The sequence below is a fragment of the Trachinotus anak genome, unplaced genomic scaffold (assembly GCF_046630095.1).
Source record: "Trachinotus anak isolate AG129_WGS33_773 ecotype Australia unplaced genomic scaffold, CSIRO_AGI_Tana_v1 ptg000011l, whole genome shotgun sequence".
In the NCBI taxonomy this organism is placed as follows: domain Eukaryota; kingdom Metazoa; phylum Chordata; class Actinopteri; order Carangiformes; family Carangidae; genus Trachinotus; species Trachinotus anak.
Genome location: NW_027273862.1, coordinates 21011289 through 21032926, shown reverse-complemented (window position 1 = coordinate 21032926; position 21638 = coordinate 21011289). Strand labels below are relative to the sequence as shown.

Here is a 21638-nt window from a genome sequence, read left to right as displayed (position 1 = left end):
AGACACAACCTTACAAACGTAACGGAATGAGATCATTTCATCCCTAATTGAAAAGTTACATTCATTTATGTGGTTTAGGACAGGTCACATGTCACAGAGGTTATTAGCTAATGAGCAGAGACTTGAGAGAAGAGCACAGAAATCAACTCATATTATTCAATATGGTCTTATTCATTTTTGTCTGTTCTGACCTGCTCACTAAAAATGGAAAAGCACCCATTTATTGCAATTTGCTCAGAGAGGAGATGTGTTAAAGCGGCACTGACCCTCTGCCAGAACACTCTGAATAGATAAACAGAGGGGCCATAAGGGATATTACCACTGTGGATATAATGTCTACTTAGTCAAATAAATACATGTTTCGTTCTTCCAAATTCAGTGATATAAACTCTGGTTGAATGTGTAGTTCCAACCTTCTCTTTACGCTATGAATACTAATAAAAAACAATCACTGTGTTTTTATTTACACTTGACTAACTTGTAGTCTGCCAAACACACAGTGATGGTCTCAAAACAAACTGTTCCCAGTCCCCATCGTAACTTAGCAGTTTGTGTACTGAATGGCAGGGAATCTCTGAGAAAACTACTGCATACACATCATAAAACAATGAGGAAGTCTGAGGGGATTAAAATTAATATTTAATGAGAAAAACTGAGTGAATACTGTTTCCTACTGTGTGCTTTTTAATCTTTAATGCTGATCCAGATGCCGCTGCTCTTAAGTGAGATGAAACATGATGCTACATGGCTGTGTTAATAAGAAGACAAGCCCACATGCACATTACCGTACATTCAGCAGCAGTCTCAACTGGGTCTAACAGCTCAACCCACCAGTCATGCTGTTCCTACAACCTCCACAGGGACAGAGAGGAACAGCGAGGAAAAGAGCTGAGAGAATGCAATCCAACAATGTGAAAGGTCTGATTTTAGTCAAAAGTGTCATGCCTTTCTTGCCAAATCTAAAATGCATTACATATGAGCAGCAACAAACAAGGCAGACGGCATACTGCAGAGCAGCAGCGCTTTTGCATGCCTTTTCATACGATGAGAAGTGTTTTATGATTACCGTGAAATGCAATGTTATGTGTGAACATGTGGAAGCTGTGGGTCGTTACCCTAACACAATACAATAGTCTGTAGGTGGACATCCTTCCTTTGCTCTCTCCAGAGAACACCTGCTTGACTGTCTGTCTACCTGTTTGCCATTTAGATCTGCCTCCATTATTCAACACCTTGACAGTAGAGAACAAGAGTGCACTGGTGTGTGTGTGTGTGTGTGTGTGTGTGTGTGTGTGTGTGTGTGGGGTGGGGGGGGGGGGGGGGGGGTGGCTTGAGAGGATGAGAGCATAGAGTTGTGACAGGTAGATAACACCTGGATGAATAATTCAAATTGGTGTAAGCTAGCTGAGTCAGTGACAAGACGAGAAAGAACAAACAAGACATGTGAATAAATCATCAGAGAAGGGACTAATGGACCAGGCACAGGAGAGGAGCGGACTGATAACATCTCTTGCGACCTCCTGCTGTACCTTTAATCATTCCAACAACTTGTACAAATGAATATTCCAGATCATACCAACCATACTAATGTGTGAGGATGGAGCTGTATGGTGTCTCATCATGCAGCATTAACACCAGGAATAGTTGTAATAGCGCACAAAATCTAAAACAGCACGACAACCTTTTAGAGACTTTACTAAAACTGCTTACAAGGGGATAGACATGAGATATGACACAATACACATGTCTGTTCAGACAGAGTTAAACATTATTTCAATATCATTGTTTATCATTTCTCCATATAACTGTATTTTGACTAAAATTGTTCATTGGATAGAAAAATATTCTGTCCATATTTCACATATTTGATTGACTAAATTTTACTCAAAGGAATGATCTTGAGTTGTCCTCTCTAGCATGTAGTTTAAAGTACTAGTAAAAATAACACCAACAATGACCACACTGAAATGTTACTCAAAAGTTCCTATGTCATGAGCCAGAAAGCTGCGAGAATTAGACAGAGGGGAAAGTAAAGTGGAGTGGTGAGAGTTGGTTCCTAAGTAGAAATATACTGAATGATCGATACAAGAATAGAAGTGATTGAACATGTAGTGAAAGAAGGTCTCTGTGAAACTAAAGTTCACTGAAACAAGGAAAAATACATTATGTAATAAAAAGTTAGCACAAATGCTGGTCTGTGTGAAAACATCTGCCAGTTAATGACAACATAGCTGTCTCAGAATACAAGTGCAGCAGTCAGTCAGGTGGCTGTTAAATAAGTAAGTATATAAAAATGTAGTCAGAGCCTGACCTGTTCTTTGTGAACCAAACGTGAGAGCAACTCTGCTCAGTAATTCTGGTTTTGCATATCGGTCCTCATCAGCCAGCACCCAGAAACAGCTCTCTGACATTTCCTGGGGACGAATCTGAAAACACACACATCCACAGTTCACCACGTTTAGTTAACACAAGGTTGTGTATTTAACGGATTACTGAGGCTAGAGAGGGAAAAGTCAGTTAGTTACATATTAAAGCTACAAAGACCAATTCATGCATTTGCTGCACAACTGTTAATCTGCCAATTTAAGTGAATACTTGGAACTATATTCTTGATAACTTGTTGCACAGTACCTACAACCTCTGTTGGGCCAACTTAACTTTAATTAAGGCAACTAATAATCCATAGTCATACATGACAGTGACCCAATCTAAAGACATATTCAATCAAAATGGTAAACCAATTGAGAGTGGTGTCACAAATTGGAGAAAAAAATTTAAGACATTAATTTGCATTAACATACAGTACTATATTGATATTGCCCAAAAAAGAAAGTGTGAAAGTGACACATTTTAGCCAGAGAAGAACACCACAGACTGATTGAAATAATTATGAGAAACCAATCAGGCCTGTGTATATATGCATGTAAGAAAAACATCTGTGCTGAGGGTTGACATCTTGCAAAAGAACAGCTCTTTAAAATGTATTTCAAGCTCCATTTAGCAATATTTTCAAAATGAACACTTCCCTTAATGTGACAGGGTTGCTAGTACTGCTGATGCCTTGGAGAATCAAGACCCTACTCTGCAAATTTTAGCACCTAAAATCAAACTGAAAGCTGTCTGCCAGCCCTAAGCTTGGACAGGGAAACGGGAGCAAAGAAACCCAAATGTTGTTCTCAGAACTTGGTGGAACAATTTTAGGCTGAAAAGCTCAGGAATTTTGGAATTGAAGTTCCTCTGCAGTTCGGTTAAGTGTGACCCAAATGGAATATCCATGTGGCCCTGTTTGTTGGTAAATAATTTAATCACGGAGCTCTGATAATTAAAATGTTTATTAACAACTCTCTTAAACTAGCTCAGCCACTCTTGTAGTAGTTGTAAGTCTGAAATCTTATAACCGAAGAAGTTTGAGAACAGCTTTGTCCCAAATATAACCATATGCGGGGGTCTCATACAGCTGTGCCATAAGACAGATCCTCCTCATACGCTACTAAAAGGTTCATGCTCAAGCATATGGTTTACTTTGCTGAACACCTGTACCAATGTACATCTGACATTAAATTATTAATCAAACCACAAACTGATATCACTTGATGTGTGAACTAATATCCCCCTGCAGAGAACAACATCTGTAGAGGGACCACTGAGGCTGCTCTGACAATTGCATCTGATCATCTGTTACTTTCAGTTATTACTGCCTTGGCGCAGAGGTAGGAAGTTGTTGTTTAATTTTTAGAAAAACATCTGTAATGTTCAGGCCGTGCCAATGAACATCAGGAACAAAGTTAAGAGTAGAGAAAAAGGCCACTATAAATACTTGGCCTAAATTTTCAGTTTCTTGTCCCAAACTTTTTGTTGAAGAATCTCTTTATTTGTGGACCATTCAATACAGAGATCTGTAATTCTACCAGATACAGTATCAGTTAGAAGATACACACAATGGCCTGACAGTAAATTTTGTGTTTGTGTTCAAGTAAAATTTTTGTTCACTTTAGCCCCATTTACACTGGTCAAAAAAAACACTAACATTGACCAATGTCAAAGGATTTAATCGGCATTCACACATGGGTCAAATGACTCTGCAGTAGACACGGGTATGTATCGGCCCCAGCTCCAATCGGCATTGATGTAAACAATACGCCCGGGTGAACCTGCTAATTTTCGCCTCTTTTTCTGCTGTAACGTCTTTCCGGTTACAGTCCCGGTAAACACATCTTGTCACCTGTCCAGGCGCTGTTAAACCAGAAACACTGCGGCTACTCTGGTATCGGGGATGAAAGAGTGAGCATAGCTTCAAAATAAGTTTTAAACACATGCCATCACCAATCAAAGCACCTAACACGGAGGCTCTGACACTTTTACAGGACCAACAACCTGTGGAGGAGATGTGACAGATCCATTTTAACAGTTTGCACGGTGGCTAGTAGTTCACTGTCTCTCCACTGCATCTGCGTGTGTGCTCTGTAATAAGTGCATGTCATGACATCACTCCTTGCAGTTGTGTTTGTCCCCAGTCCGGACAGAAAGGCAAACTCGACTGGCAGCGGAAAAGGGGTCAATCGCTTTTATTAGCTGGTTTACCCGCGTTTAACAAACCCGATTATACCCACTTATTTTGGTGGAAAAGAGGTATTGTCAGTCAAGTCCTTTGTAACGTATTAGTTAGTGATGTATTAGACAGCATTGTATTTAGATGTATTATAATATTATGTCACCCTCCTGTATGAAAATGGAGATGGTTACCTTACAGCAGCTTACACCTTACATCCCCTTACAGTGTCTTACCTTGGACCAGTTGAGGCGCTTCATGGAGGTCTCAGGCTTGAATTCCTTCTTTGGCCTGAGGCCATAAGGCAGCGCATGGTGGGTGGGGGAGCCTGGAGCACCCCCAAACCCTAGAGGGGGTGGTGGAGGGGCACCAAATGGAGGAGGCACTCCAGGTGGAGGAGGTGGGGCAGGACAGCCAGGTAAGGGAGGCGGAGGAGGTGGAGGAGGGGGAGCTGGCAACCCAGCTGGCGCTGGGGGTGGCGCCTGTCGAACATGGGCAGAAGACAGACTCGCAGGTACAGCTCCAAACTGGATGGGCAGGGAAAAGAAAAAATGCTTATAGGGACACACACATAACATACAAAAACAATAAAAGTATGCAAAGCGTGACAGTTGACGTTACTTCTTTAGACTCTATTGTGCATCAAAAATGAAAATGGTAGCTTAAGGTTAAACAACAAAACACACTGAATTGCCCTTGAACGAGGCACTTAAAGACAAGACTGATGTTCTTTTTATTTTTTTTTTTTAATTATTATAACCAGGAGTTTTATTATACTCAAAAATATTATCTGTGTAAACAAAGCAAAATTTACTGTAGCTTAAGCCTGCATGCCACAGAACATGAACTTTAAAATCTAGCTGGACTTAGTTTTAAAATATAGGATTATCTAATCCAAGATCTAATGTTCCTGATCCTGCTTCATGTTCCTTCATCTGGCAGTAGCATACGCCACATTTCTAATTTTAATTGAATTTTTGAATTATACAATAAAGAATTTAGTTCAAAAGACCTTTACCTAAATTGCCTTTTTACACTGTTTATGAAGCTAAACTGGCGTTAGTGATTTTTGCTTGCTTTATCAGCAGATTTTTTTTTTTAGATTCAAACGAATATTACTTAATTATAGAACAATTTGTTTGTTTCTTGGATTAGCTTTTTTACAGTGTGTGGAGCAATGCTCAAGAAACCTTTCCCCAGATGTAAGAAATAAACAGCGAATTGACCTTATAAGGGGAAGAAAAAAAGAAAAATGGAAGAAGACAAACTACAGCATCTGCCAAGTGTGTAGCACAGTATGCTTTCCTGTCTAATACCACTGGGCTACAGATAACGGAGGCGTGTTCTCTCAACCATCCAGCAGAGGCCAAATGCTCATAAACAGTCCAGAACATACCCACAATGATTTGTTTTTTCCAAAGCTAAAAATCAAATGTTATAACCAGGGCTACAAAGCTCCGTAAATTGTATCATACAGACCAAATGGCTTATTGATCCATGTACCAGTTTTAGATTAAAGACACACACTAAAGGTCAGCCCTGGACCCATACTTTGCCACTGCCTCTAGAGGGGAAGAACATCTTTGCTGAATTAACAAGTGTGCGTGCGTGTGTGTTGGCAAGAGTTAGACAGAAAAAGACAGCAGCACAAAGTGTGTGTATGTACTCGCATTGGCTAAACGTACTACCACCATTTGAACCAAGGTACTATTTGAGTATTCATTCTGTGTTTGCTCTCTCAAATTGAAAAATTATCGGGAAAATAAAAAGGAAGTTCTGGTCCTCTCTCTGAGTGTGTAGTTATCTTGCTGTGCCAGGGCATGGGAGCAACTCTCTAGTGTATGGGGGGGTTGAAGAGAGGCCCAGCAGTGAGACTGAAGGGGGTTGTCAGAATAAATTGCTTTTAGAACAATTTCCTCTTATGGGATAGAGATCAGAGAATTAGAAATGGCCAACATGGAGGACTGGTGAGTGTTCTCATTAGACTTAGTGTCAGCTAGCCAGTAGAGCAGCCTCCATGTCAAACCAAACTGCAGGCTCCAGTGGATAAAACCCCCACTCCCAACCACAACCACATTCTACACCCCAAAATAACAAGAACGTCTCATAACGGAAAGTAAGAAAAGAAAGTTGAATTGACCTTCTATGGTAGATTTAGAGGGGCTTGTTGAGTAATCAAATGTAGCATTTCCTCACATCACCTACACAATTAACACAATTTGCATATATTTAGAGTTAAAGCAAAGATATACAGGTCACGTACCTGGGACCTGAAGGCCTGCAGCTCTGCATGGAGTTCAGCTATTTTTTCTTCACACTTCACCTGCTGAGCTTGTGCCTCCTGTCTGCTTACAAACTCCTCGTCAACCTAAAGAGAGAAACACACAAGCAAACACTGATACTAGGAATTGAAATAATAAATATTATTTAAATCTAATGGTATAATTCATCTAAATAATTAACATTCATTGCACCTTAATTATCTTAATTTACTGATTGAATTTCAACCTTTTGCCAAACACCTATCCATTAATAAAAGCCTTGAACACACGCCAATCAGTGAGCCCATACTTGTAATCAGGATCTACAACCTGCTGTTGCTACCCTCACTACAATTAATCACAGCAGCCAATCCATTTGACCTCGAAATTTGTGTTATGACAAAGATGAAAAAATTGCAGTGTTTTTGCAAAAGCTTATTGTATTACAACACATTTACAAACTCATATTTTATTTTTGTCTGTGCAAGAAATACAAAACCATGGATCTAAACATAGCAGCTCAAGCTGTAGCACATGTTTATTATTTATGTACAATGATATCAGAAGAACAAGTTTTACAATATCATTGTTCCCACACTGAAAACCATGGGCATATGTACAACTGTTAGTGACAACAAAAACCCAAAAAATGTACATTCAAAATGTTCCATTTCCTTACTTGTAATCACTCTCATTATTATTACATAGCAAGATGTAATATTAAATAATGTGCACTTTTAAAAGATTTATCTTTCTGTTCCTGGAAAAGAATCAAAGACTATTTTAAATCCATGTCATTTTCTATATTATTGCTATATAATTTCAATAATTCAAGCCACCAGGGATTGTCCGTACAATGTTTGCTCTATAACGTTAATGTTTTATTATCTAAACAGATGTTATTTTATAGAACAAATTAGAATGCATGCTAGCATGGCTTAATGGGTTTTGTTTTTGCCAGGTGGATGTGTAGAGGGATGAAAATCTAAGTTGCTGTTTGTTTGGGGGTTTTTTTCATGAATACTTGCCCTCTGTGCCAGTTCTGAAGCTCTTTGTTCATACTCGTCAATCCGAGCTTTATCCACACACACCTCTGAAAACAAAAAGCAGAATGAAAATCATTTATGGTTCGTTGAAATATCTGTAATCTAAATAAACTGACAGAAGTACGTGACTTGCCTAACAGGTGGCTGAAGTCCACATCCAGGCGCTTGCGGTAACTGAAGTCTGGGTCAGTGCCACTGCGGTGGAGCACAATCTGAGAGACACACTCCTCAATGATCTTAAAGTACTGGGGCCTGAGAGTCAGGATAAGTGACACAAGAAAATTATAACAGTACTCTTTTCATAAGAGAGACAGTGAGAAAAAGACAGAGCTGCAAAAAAAATTATTATTTGATTTAATTTCACGTTTTTAATCTGTTGAGTGTATGCATTTGTACATGAGCAGTTATCTGGACAGATTCAGGTAAGAGCAACTGAATTGTCTACAGGAAACGCCGGGCCTGTGAGAAAATCGAAAGGAAATGTGGCATATCCCAACGACTTCTACAGCTACACCTGTGATATCCAGAGGTTCTAAACATGAGCCTTCAGTGGATAATGACCATGATGATGTTTTAAAGAGACAAATTAAAGTTTGAGGTTAACACAACTGATGAAATTTCAAACCAAATGACACAGAGTAAGAATACACTTTACATGCTCATGATTTATTGTTTGTTTATTTATTGTAAGGACATATTTTCACTCATAGTCTTAGGGCATGTTGGCATGTTCCAAAACTGCACGGTTTATGAAAAATAAATATTATTTCTTCCCAAGAGTTGCTGGGAAGTTATAATTAATAATTTGACCAATGAGCATGCTTCCTGTTATTTCTGATAACTTGCATTCGTGGGTGTGAATTTTCTTCTTACAGAAGCGGGTGTTCTCAGTAGCATACTGTTTAGCAAACAAAAAAGCGTTGCCATGGAGATGAAGGATAAAAGACAAAAGGACGAGTTTATTGCTGAACTGACGAAATTAGGCTGCCTGGAGCCCATGCACAGAGTTAACTAAATTATATGAACATGGATTAATAATGAAAAATAACCATGAGCCAACTGAATGTTATGGGTGTGTTCTTAGATTCAATCTGAAATGAACAGGGCATCATCTGAACTGATGTGCACAAATTCTGTTTCAGGTTCAGATCACTCACATATTTTTACCGCACAGTAAAAATGCAGTGAAAATACATAACTGTACAGTAAAAATACATGATAAGAGTACTGTTAAAAGACTGGATTGATAAGCAGCATTGATAAAAGTAGTAGTACTGTTAAAATCTTATTAGCAATCAGCAATTGCTGAGTAATTGTAGGTAAATTGTGGCTCTGCTGAATACACTGATCACACAATAACCAAAGACATGTCAGAAAAGGAAAAGGAGATATTACGACACAACAGACAACATGCAAAGCTGGGAGCCACGGTGATATTGCAAGTTAAAGGGAAAGTGTCTGTTTGATCAGGTCTTGACTATCTTACAACAGAGTCAAAATCCCTTCTACACCAAATAATAAAGTAATATTTTGAGATCTATAAATAACAATTAATCTGGGACAATGCCCTCCATCTTCTTATAACAGCAGTTAGACATATTATGAATGCCATTTCTGCAATTTTTAAGATGAGCAACAGATGCATTCAGATGTTGCGTGATGAAGACAAAAATATGAACAAATCAAATGGAAAAAGACACGTTGTCAGTCACTTGCCTGACAAGCTGCTGATGTTCCTTTAATTTCTCTGTGATTTTGGGACCCTTTTGTAAAAGTGGACTGTATGTTCTTGACATCAAGGATAACCAAGAATAAAATAGCTGAAGATCACTACACCAGTCAGTCACAAGAGATACAGTACATAAAAGGGATCACATACACATATGAGGATAGGTCTGAGGGGAACTTGCAAATGTATTCTGAATATAAGATTATATAATGTGTACATGAGTGTATTCTAGTCATTTGCCCTTAAGGTTACAGTCCTCACACGCTTATGAAGAAAAAAAAGAAAAAAGTTATTGCCAGCTTCTGCCCCAAATGCAAAAACGACAATGTTAACTGTCCATCATCATTTCAAATGCAGAAAATAATCCGACAGAGCCATAGCAGAGAGAGACACTTCAGGTGTTGTTTATGGGTAGAAGAAAAACTGCAGGTGATGCATTTGATATTCTTCAGATTAGAGCTCCATCTTTTGATCAAGCCAAGGTTTAACTCACACCCAGCTGTTAGTGAACCAACATAAAATAAGCCTTTGAAAAGTAACATTAATGGGAGATGAGAAATACTCTGGAGCAGTGGCTGTTGCAGATGGCTTGAAGATGAAAGAGACAGCATTCTCTTTGTTAGCCAAAGTCATTGAGAGGGTTTAAGGCAGAAGACCTCCACAAAACATAAGCTCTTCACTGGTGTACATCATAACCCGGTTCAAAAGGTGCTTCGACCTTTGCTCGTGGCTTAGATGTGAGGTTAAAATGCTGTGTTGGTCATCATTATTATCACACAGAACAAGTCACGGACAAATATGGAAGATAAATGAGGGACAGACATAATGAATCAAACAGAGGAGAAATTTTACAACTAAAAAACTACTTACTTCATTACACTTAAGATAATTAATGTTGTGTGTGTTGCTGGCCTTTACCTGACCAAGTAGTCATTGCGTATGAGCATCAGGTGCTGCAGTATAGAGAGGAAATAGGGCTCTGCACTGCTGTCCTTCACCATGCTGTGCACAATACTGAATACATCCCCCGCATCAGTACAGAGAGTCAAGGACTCATATGAAATGGGAACATACAGACATGTCACACATTACGAGGAAAAACCTGAGTGGAAATGAGCGGAGACACATAACCCATGTAGCTAAAGTAGCATTTTCACATAAAAAGTAGAAACTATTGAAATGAAAAAGAAATTAAAGAATTATGTATTTTATTTCAATTCCACGCTTTTTTGTTATCTAGCATCTAATCAGAAAGTACTGACCTTTGCTGGATGCCATTACCTTAGTATTTATGTATGTACATTATATTAGCCACATGTACAAGGAACACACAGTGAACCAATCTGTAGAGTTACATGCTTCTCTTTACATGACAAGGATATTCCAGTTCGCTCTTGATATCTTCCAGCCTGTGGGAGAACTCTATCATGTCCTCTTCCTTGTGCTCCATAAATACCTTTAGCTGAATGTCAAGGGCCTCATTCCTGATGGCCGTCAGTTGCTACAGATAAAGTGAGATAGACAAAGAAACAAAACGTAAAACACTGAAAGAGTGAAATTTTAAAAAATCTAATTAAATCAGAGAGGAAGCTTTACTCTAATATAAACAAAAAAAAGGGAGGCATCAAGCGTAAGTAAAGACAAGGAACTCATTCTAAATGGTATTACTCATGGTGGTATACAGGTGTGGGGACCAGCTCCTCATTTTAATGCATTTGTTTTCCTGGCAGCTACAGAAACATCGTTTACAACAGATAAATATGTTAGGTAGATGGTATAAAAGCCAGTAGGAATATTATTAGCCCAGGCACTAGAAACTTTATTGGTTTCTGGGTACTGGCACAGACAGAGAACGTGCAAACTCTCGTCTGTCTTTCATAAATAATTTGCTGGGGCAAATCTACAATATTTCACTGAAGTGGACAACACATTTAAATATTAATACAAGGTGAGTGTGAGTTTATATTATGTGTCTACGTGTGTGTGTAGTTTTGTTGTGCTTACCGGCAATATCTCTTTGAGGCCACAGCGCATAAATTCATTTCTGATGTGCAGCCTGAAGTCCAGCTCATCAGGAGATGTTACCAGAGCATTGATAAGCTGCATGCATGCCACCTGCAACATGAAGGGTAAACACAACAAAGGGAGATAAAGAAGGAGAGCGACACGAGTGAGAGTTGAGAGAGAGAACCAGAGAAAGAGACGACGGACTTCTTCCAGAAGTTGATGAAAAGCATGTCGGCATGCATTCTAAATGGGTTATGTCCCTTGGAAGCAGACGACCATAACTAATGCATGTCTATTTTCTCCAGTCACCAACTAGGGGGGCTGATTTTAATATTAATGCAACAACTGCAGACCCATACACACAAAACTAACTAACAGTCAATTTAAGGGCAAACTCGCTCTTTTGGAAGCTGTTTTTCACTCCCGTCTGAGTTTGGTTTACTGCACAGGGACCGACGCATCCTGTGACTCTTCAACTGCCCGGGCATACACAGACAGAAAACTCAATTATTGATCAGTAAAGCAAACCATTCATGCGTGAAAAGAGGGTATAGCAATGCTAGAGGTTTGGAAGGATGTTCAGATGTTTTAAGGTGCATTGTCAGTTTCACAGCACACTCTTATTTTTGTCATGGCACTCAAGCTTAGTAATTACCTGCCTTGAAAGTGCCATTTTAATATTGTAATACAAGTAGGTAACATTACAAAGTGTCACAAGATGTTGTCTCGATATTTGACTATGGTGCAGAGGCAGTCAAGAAACCAATACCATTGTTATGTTAAAAGGTCGTAACAATTATTTAAATGACTTCCTACCTTTCACATATCCTTCAGTTTCAGTAAGTACAAATTCATTTTGTATAATGAAACCAGTGTGTACTGCATATTGTTTAAATCAATGTGTAGACTGTTGTACAAAGGGTGAGCAAGACAGACTACAATTTTTCATGAAAAAAGATCACAATATAGACACAATGTTGGTATTTGAAGACTATAATTTGATTCTAGCTCATCAAACATATGAGTTTATATATGTATATTTACCATCTACATTAGCCTCAGCTTTGATTTCTGAATAATGCCAGTAACTCCAATGTCAATTACAAATACGGAAAGACATTAAGACTTGGAGAGAAAATACAAGAATCTTTGATTCTGGTGGTCCCATATGTCTATTTACACTTTCCCTAAGCTAAAGGCTGCCAGGGGAGACTGTGTATAAATGTAGTCAAGTAGGACAAAAAGCCGTTGGCCACACTTTGCCATGGTTGGGATAACAATATCTGGGCTTTAATAATGCATGGGGTTAAAGGGGATCTGTGCTGTGTATTAGGAAGTGGGAAGGATAACAAAGCATCAATAAAACACTATAAAAGTCGTATAATACTTCCAGTACACAGGGCCATATTTTAAGTTAATTCCAGCTTCCACGGCACCCAAAAACACAAGCTGTCATTTCTTATTTTCTATCTTTTCTTTTTGTCCACTCCCATTTTTTTCCTTCCCTTGGTTCTTTACTGCTCCCCTTTAGTTTTGCACCTGTCAAAGGTAGTTAAAGCAAAGTGAATACAAATGCTACTGATAATAATACCGGGGGCAAAAACGATATCATCTTTTAATTAAGTTCAGCATTGGTCACTGCATGGGAGTACAAAACAACCTAAGAAGCAAATAGTTGTACATATTACAGTGTTTTATTCTCACCGTGTGTGTGTATGTACATGTTCTTATATCCCAGTGGGGATATTAACCTGAATGCACAGCAACCCATGGGAAAAATGGAGGTGCTGTTCGAGGGTTAAGACTTGGTTTTAGGGTTCAGGTTACAATCATTAGTTAGTGTTAGAGTTGTTTGTTGTGATGGTTAAGGTTAGGATAAGGGGCAAGGGAATGCATTATGTCAATGAAAGTCTTGTTCCACTATCCCTGTGGACACAGCATGTGTGTGTTAGGTACTGGATGAATGAATACTCTTCTCTTATCCCTCAGCAACCAATTAAAAATGCAGACAACATGCCTTAATCATGAATTACGTTATTGTGACAGACACCAATGCTGTCTTTGTTAAAAGCAGCCCACATGCAATATCTCAAGTGTATGTATCAGCAGGGAGATGATACATCTAAACATCTGGCAGGTAAAAACTTGTGCATGGACAGCTTATCTATGTATAGGTACGAGAAATATGTGGTTTTACACACATACATACTTAAATGCTAACAGTATCATTAGTTAAGTTAATTACATATGGCAATCACAAGTCATGGAAGATCATCATCTGAACTTAGCAACTAATATCACAGCAAAATGATTATGTTCATTATGACAAATGGCAAAATCAGATGAACAGGCTCTAGACTGCCTCATTAAACCAAAGTTGCTTGTTTGATCACCAAAATGCACCTAAACTAAAACAATTAACCAACATTAATATATATAACAACACCATTGGTCGATAGTTGATGAACAAAGGCACGGATTGATACAAAGATACACACATTTGAAAAATACAATAAATACAACCAATACTTATTTCTTTGCATTCAAACTTCAATGTCGCCATTGTGACTGAATCTGTGATATACAATACTTCACACCCAGTTTTGACTGACAGTGTAACTAAAAAGACTAAAAGACAAATAATTCTTTATTACCACAGAATGTGTAAGTGACTAAGAGACCCCTGAGTGTACTTTGCTGAACGAGTCAACTTCCCATTGTCATTCAATATTTCATTTCAGAGAAATTTGAGTGAAACAAAAAGGTGTCGGTGGCTGCACTTTGCACTTACTTGTAATTGAACCGAGCGATCACGTAGCCCTTGCACAATAGGACTGAACCTCTCAATGGCTCGCCATTCCCCTGCTATAGTGATGGCTTCGAGGACTTTGTCCAAACTAAATGAGAACATGAAATGCATGAGCGAACAATTGGAAAAAAATGAAAAAAATACATTAATTTAAAATGGATTTTGCCCATAAGCTCTCTTTCCTGGTCTACAGTATCCAAGGTTCTTTTTCTGTCAATTTGACCCAAGTGGATGGGAGAATTCTGCAAATTTAAAACTGAACTTTAAGGTTCGTTTATTAATTCGATTCAATAATGAGATGAATAATATTTTGATATTCAAAATAAAGAATATTCTACTGGAAATATTGTTCAAATGAAATAATTCCCCATAACAAATGGAACCTCTGTTGCTTTCTTACATGGGAGAAATGATATTCATAACTTTGGCCTTGCAAAATGTATTCTGTTACCTTTTCAGTGACTAAATGTATCTAATTTGAAGTTGCAGTCACTTCATATTAACTTTCCTGTACTTTTAGAAAAACAATACAAGATGTATTATTTACACCAGGTACAACTTATGACACTTACAGAGGAACATATTACAGGCCTAACTTTCCATGACTCCATACGAGGAAATTGAGAAATTTCAGCCTTTTGAAAAGCGTTTTACTATGTGTTACCTTGCACCACTATAAGCCATGCAAAATAAATAGTACATGGTATTTATCAGCTGTACCATAATTTAAAGTAAAAATTCAACAAAGAGACAATCTTACTTTTGTGAAATCAAAAATAGTTCCTTTCAACAATAGAAAAGTAGTAAGACATAGATGTGTTTGACAGAGGGAATGAAGCAAGAGCATACGTGTTCTCTTCGCCCACAATGCAGATGGCTGACAGCAGCTTTACCACGTCAGTCATCATGGCAGACTGGGTGGGATCAATGGCTCTTGCCAGCAAAGCAAGACTTTTCTCCTCCCCCAGGATTCGATCCAAGCCATACTGCAATAAACAAACACAAAACATGATTGTCTAGATACGCTGTAACTTGCACCTTTTTTTGCGATAACAAAATTATGTCACTGAGACCATTTCTTACTGAATTAAGGACACAAGATTAATTCAAGCAAATTAAGTCTGAATAATCAAATGTCAGACGATATAGTATATGCTTTTATAGTAACTAGGCATGTTAACAAACAATTACATCAAATCTATAATGAGGAAATGTTTTTTGGTTTCTTAGGTTTTTTTCTTACTACAATTAAGTTGTTCATTGGGCAGTAATACATAATTATCCTATTGGTGACAGACAATAGAAAATATCCAAGTGTGTGACTTGACGCAGGAAGGCAGAAGAAGAAAAGGCTGCACTGACAGCTGGCAGAGAACACCTGTCTCCTTGGCATTGTGGGTACATCCTTTCCCAAGATGCCTCTCTAGCCAGGGAAAGGTCTGGGCTAACAGAGAAGCCTACGGGTAAATGTTGGTGTCTGGCGCCTGTTGAGACACAGGATTACATGAGACCTTACACCACACTTTGTGCCAGAGCGGCTGTATATCTGTCTCCACTGGGTTTTAGCTCCATGTGACGAGACTTTTTTTTTTCTTTGGAGTAACAGCACAAAAGCAGGAAAAGCTGAATACAGAATGTTTATGCACAAGTGCTTAGGCCTGGACAATAATTCAATATTATTGTCCAATGATTTCAAGTGGGATAATTTTATCACAATATAGTCATTTCATTCTAAAGTTTTACTTAATTCTGTTGCTTAAACTGCTGCATAAAATAGACTAATGAAATAATAACAACATGAGTTATGAAAGAAAATCTAAAACTTCCCCACCGCCTAACAGTGATTGATGTACTTTAAGGTACATTAAAAGGGACAGGCCAGCTGACAGCTTGTCTGAAGAAAAATTGTTTACCAGACATAATGACATGCCCTAAATTAGGTTGGTGACAGATGCATAACATCAATTTCAGTAAATCTTCGATTTATTGCCCAACCCAACATTTGATGTCTTTCTGTCTTTTCGAAATGCCATTTTGTTTCTTTTTCTTCTATAGTTAATTTGTTATCTGTAACACTTAACTTGCGTTAAACAGCTGTCTGGGTCCCTTGATGTCTATTGCCCATACTCTGCTGTGGCTTGTTTGAGACTCTGAGGAACTACAGAGTCCCTGGAACAAAGTTCCAGAGATTCTAGAACAGAGTCTCTGGAACTTCGTTCCAGGGACTCTGTTCCTGGCAAATTTTCCATTCTGCATGATCCTGTTGCATTTCCACTGCATCTGATGAACCATAAGATGAGGCTACTAGACTGACACCAGATTTTAAAAAATGACAGCTTTGCCTGAGATGGTTATTAATTTGTCCTGTAGTACATCACAACATTGAAATAATTAACAACATATACTCACTCTCGCAATGACATCTCTTTCCCTCACTTACACTCTGTTATTCACACACACTCTCTCTCTCTCATAGTTCCACATATGATCCATCAGAAAAGACTGTCTCCAGCATGGGGACTTTCTGCAGGCCAAGAATCTAAAACCTGTGCAAATGTGTCACACAGTGTCATTCAAATTAGGCTCCATATTGCTGTGATGCTACTCTTCTCTTTAACTGGTCATGAGCATTTTTTAATTGAAAGGGGCCTAATTTGGTAATTGCCTGAAAACCCCAGATGTTGATGTGGATGAGATTAAAGTTACCTTTGGAGATCAGACTCAAAATACAGGAAATTGTTGCAGATTGATTTTTTTAATCGTAAAGGGTAAAAGGACAAAATTAACATATTAATCCTGGGATGTATTTCCTATTACTTTTTCCCAGTAGTATTAAACTCACCTTCAGTCATTCATCAAAAAGTAAATCAGAACAATTAATCGGATCAGTACAATGTTTTATTGATTTTCAAAGAAAGATTACCGGAAGAAACAATTAATTGGATTTAGTCACAAAAATATGCATTGTCATTACCTTATTGTTCATGAAGGCTTTGAGACACTGGACAACTTTATGTTGGTTCTTTTTGTCAATCTTCTCTTGCCTATGGACACAAGACATTAATGAGGAGCAGTTAGTCGATTGTACAGCATTAAGACTACAGACTGTATACATACTGCTTCAAAATGAGTCTACATTTTTATATACAGATAAAAGACTGCAAGAAAGTCTGTAAAGGCCACTATGAAAAAAATGAAAGACTGCGCTAATGATAGAAAACAATTTAGTTTCTAAAGAAAGTCTCCCACAAACTGTACCACGACCAAATTTAAATACAGTTTTTGTTATTAACAAATGCATAAAATTGAATTATTTTGATAAAATGATTCAACAAGGACAACTGAAACCATACAACTTTGTTTGTTTAGTTGTCATTGTATTGATCCAGTGAATACACAAATAATTACTGTGAGATATTAAGAGTCTGAACAAATATACACACGAATAAATGCATAAACTTACTGCTTCTTGAAGAGCAACCTCTCCAGAATGTCCAGCAGCAGTCCAAGACCCTCATGCCCAAAACTCTGCACCCAACTGAAATAACAAAAATTAAATCAATATTACAACAGTGTAAGACTGACAACTGACAACCACACTTTTGATTCTCATCAACCACTGTAGCAACCTTCGAGACAGAAAAACGCATGTAGAATTGAGCACTTTTTGGAGAAAGGCAGCAGTAGTAAACACAGCATGCCTCATGAGGAAGACTGCACTAACCTATTGTAGAAAGAGGGAAACAACAAATGGAAAGCATATTCAGACGCAGTAAACAGAGCAGTTTTTTTTTAACCTATTTATTTAATTATATGTAGACGCAAACATACTGGTTTCTGCACATCCACAAGAAGGATACTTTTTTAGAAGCTACTCAACTTTTTTGATTTTGGTAAATCAACAACCTTTGATATCTCTCTGATTGACGTTTGCTTTTTTATTTTTTACTATCAGGGTCACCTCTTTGCTCCTCACACTGACAGACAACTCAATATAAATGGCAACTGTCCACTCTAAATGAATGCTCAGCCACGTCTGAGCTCTTTTGTGCAAGCACTAAACAAATAAACAGCTGCCCAAGAAACATTTAGTAGCCAAGAGTCCATTTTTTCAAACCTTTGCAATATAGTCACCTGCTGGATTAAAGTTGTTTTTTTTTTTTTTTTTTTTTTTTTTTTTTTTTTTTTTTAATTTGGTGAAGCAAGATAAAGACAAAGAAAGTGATAACATAATTAAAGTTGAAAACCTTTTTTAACAGAGCCTGAAAAACAAGTATAGGTTTTATATTTATATATATATATATATATATATATATATATATATACATATATATACACACACACACACATAAAGTATATATAATCCTGGTTCTCCTTTCATCTGTTTGCTTTAATTTGTAAACATCTATACATACGGACGGGGGAAAACACTTACTCTCAAAACTATGTAATAAGACCAATCTGCCTGCAAAACAGGCATTAAAATGTAAATCAAAACCATCTAGTTGCCAAATAAATCACAGAAATTTGAGGAACACAATACTTGTTGAAGGCCTTGATACAGTGGTATTAATCTCCTGAGAGTAGAAAGTTTAACAGCAAAAAAAAATCACTTCTAAGCGGTTTGGGGCCAGGGGACGGAATTATACTTTTATGGAAGTTATACTTGTGTGACGCGAGTGACATTTGTGAGTTGCAGCTCTCTTCAAAGGAGGTTAAGGAGGTTCACGCTGCTTCATCAAATAAGCTATAGATGGATCGAATCTTTCTGCTGCTCTTTATGTGAAAGCTGATTTTAGATTTAGATTAACTCTCCCTTAAAAGGGCACAATTCTTTCCAAAAGGTGAAGGAGTCACCTTCCCAGTAGCCAATGCTGTGGGTTTGTACAAAAAAAAAATCAAACAAATGAAGTAAATATAGCCTACATTAGTGCTGGTCCAAATCTCAGATATTAATTTTTTTTTTAAATCGAATTACTGGATAAAAAAAGAACAACAGCGGTATACTTTTTAATTTTTATAATTTTATTGAACAACCATCAACACAGTGCACTTTTAATAGACCTATCTAAAGCATTTGATCAGTTGATTTGGTTGATCATGGTATTCTACTGGAAAATCTATGCTCGACTGGTGTTGATGAACGGTCTACTTCATGGTTTTATAACTATCTCTCGGGTAGAACCCAGACAGTAGTATCAACTAGTTCCAAGACAAGTCCCCTTTGCGTTAATGTAGGTGTTGCACATGGTCCATGCTTTGTCCTTTTTTATTCACCATATACATGAACAATATTATCTCTGCCATCCCAAACTAATGTACATTATCATGTAGATTACACTATTTCATATGCATATGAATCTTCATTTGATCTGGCTATTGTAAATCTACAGTGTGCTGTTTTGATACATTTCAGATCTCTCTCATCAAATATAGGCTCATTTTAAATTCTGGTAAAACTATTCTCTAGGTCACCTAAGCCTACTGCATCCAAACCCCTCATGGTTATGAAATTGAAACTGTTGAATGTTATAAATACTTACGACTCTGGCTGGATGCCAGACTTGCTTTTAAGACCCATGTGGAATAGAAATATAGAAACAAATCATGCTTCTCTTCTGCCAGCTGAAAGACCATTGCAAAATTTGCAATTTTGTACGGTATTACTGTATATACACATGCCTCTCCCTCCACCTTAAAGCCTCTTGTCTCCCTGTATTTCAGTGCGTTGCATTTCATCGCAGGTCATCTTATACTAAAAGGTGGGATGGTTCTCCTTAACATTCAGAGGGGAGCAGCATTGTATGTTGTTTATTTATAAGACTCTACTGCAAAAACTGCCTTGTTACCCAAATGGGTTCAAATTACATGCTGCATACCAGTGGAATAAGATCCAAAAACATTAAGGTACGTTCTCTAATTTTACTGGAACAATTTTAAATGATGGAAACTGCTTATAGTGAACACGGTTATAGTGATCAACCATTCAAAAAGCTCGGGACAGAATCTTTAATAATTATTCAAATGTCAATTGAATGATTATCTGCATGAGAAAAGAAAAAAAAAAAAAAACCTTAGTTATGACAAATATCTATAGTAATCAACCCAACATGACAAACATGATCATATAAGGGATTTCCACTGTATTTGTAGTAAAATCAGAAAGTGCTGAAAGTATGTATTTGCAATCACACTCCTAAATGAGATAATGTGTAATGGATGTCTGTGAATTATCTGTGTGTCTGCCCATGTATAAAGTGTATAAGCAATAGCTTAACAGGAGATAAAGAAGGTTGTTGAAGTGTTATTACCACAATTACCTTACTATTGCTATTTGTTATCATTATTTTATTTAGTTAGTTGACAGGCCTTTCAAAAAAAAAAAAAAAGCTCAGTGTTCAGCTTCCAGAAGACAACAGTGAACATGACTTTTCCAAGAGGCAGATTATTTGTTAGGATTCTAGGTTCTAGTGACCTCCAGTCTGAGCCACTAAGCTCTCTCTGGATCCAAATATGGTTCTAAAACAAGGCATTAATTTATATAATCCAAATATTTCTTTTACATCTTCCCACTTCCAGATTCCAATGATTACTAAACCTGTACCTACAGCTGATAAAGGAACAAGGGGGTGTGTGTGTGTGATAGTGGTGCGTGTAATAACAGAAGCAATAGGCTTTTTCCTTATGAAACCAAGTGCAATTTTGAGACTTCCTGGATACAATCAAACAGAATGCCAATCAACAGTGCTACCTTTCCTGTTACTGACAGATCATATGCTGAAGATCCAAGTTTCTTACCCAAGAGTGACAGTAGGGAATAGGACAAAGAGCACAAATAGATATAAACATTACATTACAAGCTTAAGTGAAAACCTTTAGGTATGCAGAAAACAGACAAGACAGGGTGAGTGAGATTGTGACTGACTGCACCTCTCTCCTGATTGAAAGTGAATAACATCTCTGAACATTAGCATTCACCGTTTGTACTGTTCTAATCAACAAGCTGCATGCCTCCTAGCATCAAATCTACAGAAATTCTCAAGGTGACAACATAAAATGAGAAGCCGTTATCTGAATTTAATTTCTTGAAAAGGCGTACTGAGTAGTAAGTAGATGTGTGTCCACAAATGGTAGATGCTTATTACGTTTTTTTTCATTAGTTTTGTTTTATTTAACTGACATCCAAACTTGTCATGCGTTGATTGCACACAGATGACAGGTGATTTTTAATTCAACA

General features: G+C 37.6%; 1 protein-coding gene across 1 annotated transcript in view; it reads right to left on the bottom strand.

The window, feature by feature from the left end:
- LOC139627779 (protein diaphanous homolog 3-like) overlaps nucleotides 1-21638 on the bottom strand; it is a 156610-nt gene that overhangs the window by 112931 nt on the left and 22041 nt on the right. The window contains exons 6-17 of the mRNA XM_071488876.1: nucleotides 17865-17939; nucleotides 17376-17445; nucleotides 15251-15387; nucleotides 14384-14489; nucleotides 11590-11700; nucleotides 10968-11086; nucleotides 10504-10620; nucleotides 7990-8108; nucleotides 7839-7903; nucleotides 6813-6917; nucleotides 4786-5076; nucleotides 2312-2426 (exon numbers count right to left, since the gene is read on the bottom strand). Of these exons, the coding sequence (XP_071344977.1) occupies nucleotides 2312-2426; nucleotides 4786-5076; nucleotides 6813-6917; nucleotides 7839-7903; nucleotides 7990-8108; nucleotides 10504-10620; nucleotides 10968-11086; nucleotides 11590-11700; nucleotides 14384-14489; nucleotides 15251-15387; nucleotides 17376-17445; nucleotides 17865-17939 (1430 nt within the window). The remainder of the gene's footprint in view (nucleotides 1-2311; nucleotides 2427-4785; nucleotides 5077-6812; nucleotides 6918-7838; nucleotides 7904-7989; nucleotides 8109-10503; nucleotides 10621-10967; nucleotides 11087-11589; nucleotides 11701-14383; nucleotides 14490-15250; nucleotides 15388-17375; nucleotides 17446-17864; nucleotides 17940-21638) is intronic.